Source organism: Helobdella robusta (genome assembly GCF_000326865.2).
Source record: "Helobdella robusta unplaced genomic scaffold HELROscaffold_7, whole genome shotgun sequence".
Classification (NCBI taxonomy): domain Eukaryota; kingdom Metazoa; phylum Annelida; class Clitellata; order Rhynchobdellida; family Glossiphoniidae; genus Helobdella; species Helobdella robusta.
The window spans coordinates 2,391,213-2,393,712 of NW_008705398.1; the positions used below are offsets into that span (position 1 = coordinate 2,391,213).

The window sequence follows — 2,500 nt, forward strand, 5'->3', positions numbered from 1 at the left end:
TATAACCTTAACCTACATTATATTGTGTTTGGGTATATTGAATTTTTTTTATAATTATGTTGACAAATTGACACTAGTGATCAGTACAAGAAGTCCAGATTCCTTTTTCGATTTCCAGATCATTTCCTTTCATTGATTTCATTTTTCTGATTTCACTGTTTGATTTGATGAAATAAAAATGTCAAATGTCAAATGTCAAATATATATATATATATATATATATATATATATATATATATATATATATATATACATATATATATATATATAATTAACCAACAATGGCGCTTAACCAACAATGAAAACAAAGAAGTAATAAAAACTAGCATTGTAAATAGTGACAAAAAAGAATATGATGCTATCGATGAAGAAAAGGAGACCAAAGAAGATGACCAGCCAATAAAGAAACCTGACACCTAATTTCCATTTAAGTTCATTTTGACAAAGTCAATATTTCCCTATATAACATCAAAAAGCACTGATGATGATTCATTCGGAATCAAAATATGGCCTTATTTGCAGCATGAATTCGGAAAATAAGTTTATTTTGAATTTTAATAAACTAAACGTTCACCAAAAAACTTTAGTGGGAAAAATTGAAAAAACAAACTACAAACATATTAACGCCAAACATTCGGTAGAATTTATAGAATATTGTAAATATATGTATATATATATATATACAGGTGTGTGTATGTGTGTGTGCATATATGTGTGTATGTTTATATCATGTTTGTATATATGTTAATACGCATGTCTGTATGTATAGGATGTACTTGTACAATGCATCATTTCACTGAAGCGTGGTCGTCTCTCTCGAGCACACGATGAAATGAATGCATGGATAGTTAATGCCATACGCTGGTGATGCTCTGACGGCTTGTTTGTATGTTTGTTTGTTTGTATTCATGTATGTTCTAGATGTATCAGATGTATTAAATGTGTATATTAGAGTACACACACACACACACACACACACACACACACACACACACACACACACACACACATATATATATATATATATATATATATATATATATATATACATTTATGAAGTAACATCATTGCGTTGCATCGCATTATTTTATCGTTCAATCCGTTGGAAATGACATTTGTCGAAATTGTTAATTTTTTTTAAATTGAGGAAAAATTTTTCTGAAGATTTGTGACTGAACGGACCGCGTTTAATTCATATAATATGACGAGGAGCCTTTATAAAGGAGGTTCCTTATTTTGCGTTTCTATAGAAGAGTTCAATTTAAAGTCGTACTTATAAATTAATTATTATTAATTAATTGTAAATTTTATTACTGCTTCTACATAGAATCCTTGTTGAAAATAGCTGGCCTGAAGTTGCACCTATAGAAGATTCATTTCACACACACACACACATGCACACACACAGACACCACACAAACACACACACACGCGCAGACAACATTGATGGAGTGACATTATGTTTAGGTTGGATATTTTGATCACACAGCTCTGTGTGGCATCACTTCATGTGAAGTATCGTGACAAACATTCAACTGAATCCAAAAAAAAATTAATTTTTAACTACAAATTTCTCTCTTAAATTGTGTCAAAACATTTCAACCTGGCTGTAACATCAGCATTAGCACATAAGACTTGAAACCAAACTTATTATTCCTGTACATATTTTAGCATCGGATAAGTTTTTGTAGAGAATATTGCTTACTTCCATCAAGTAAGGAACATGCTTCTACCTGCATACTTCCCGGCCATATTTTATTTTTGTTTCGCGATTGTATTTTCTACGCCATCCTCTGCGAACGAACCAGGTGAGATGCGATGAATAATTATGTTTATTATTTTTTTTATTAATACTATTTATTATTATTATTATTACTATTATTATTATTACTACTATTATTACGTAACGTTGATTTGTGTCGTCTGCATGAATTTATCAGTTTCTTTGATTCACTCATTACGAAAATGACAAATTTAAAAAAATCTCTCTGCAATTACTTCAACGAATGCGCGCGTGATTGCCCGCACCACACAAATTGCATGCTCTGGATGGGTGTGATAGAACGATTTGCCGCGGATCATGAGTTCAAAACTGTGAAGTCAATTAACAATTTATGTTTGAAAATGAAAGTTTAGATGAATAAGTTTAATGTGAGATTAAAATCTCCGTCAGAATGCAGTAACCTCTCAGGCGATGAATCGTGTGAGAACGTGGCAATGGTGGGCGGTTGCTTCACAAACTTCCTTGGAAACATTCCACAGTTCTGTCAGAAATCGTGCACGGGCTGCCAGGCCAACACGGGTTAGTCTCATGGAGTTATATATTTTTCGAAAGTTGTTTTGATGTTGCTATCACGAGTTGCTTCAACTCAAATTATTATCCAATGAGCTTCTTCATATCTTACATCTTCACCTAATTTCTAACCAAAATCTGTTTTTGCCTCTTTTTTTATAAACAAAATTTGACAGCTTGGAAAAAATTGTGGAAGGTTTTACTTTT

At 31.8% G+C, this 2,500-nt stretch overlaps 1 protein-coding gene across 1 annotated transcript in view; it reads left to right on the plus strand.

Annotated features, from left to right (window-relative positions):
- Positions 1-1,201: 1,201 nt before the first annotated feature.
- Positions 1,202-2,500, plus strand: part of HELRODRAFT_164869 (hypothetical protein) — a gene marked incomplete at both ends in the record, with an annotated part of 14,755 nt that continues 13,456 nt past the window's right edge. Inside the window, 3 exons of the mRNA XM_009030816.1 lie at positions 1,202-1,226; positions 1,438-1,467; positions 2,174-2,302. Of these exons, the coding sequence (XP_009029064.1) occupies positions 1,202-1,226; positions 1,438-1,467; positions 2,174-2,302 (184 nt within the window). The remainder of the gene's footprint in view (positions 1,227-1,437; positions 1,468-2,173; positions 2,303-2,500) is intronic.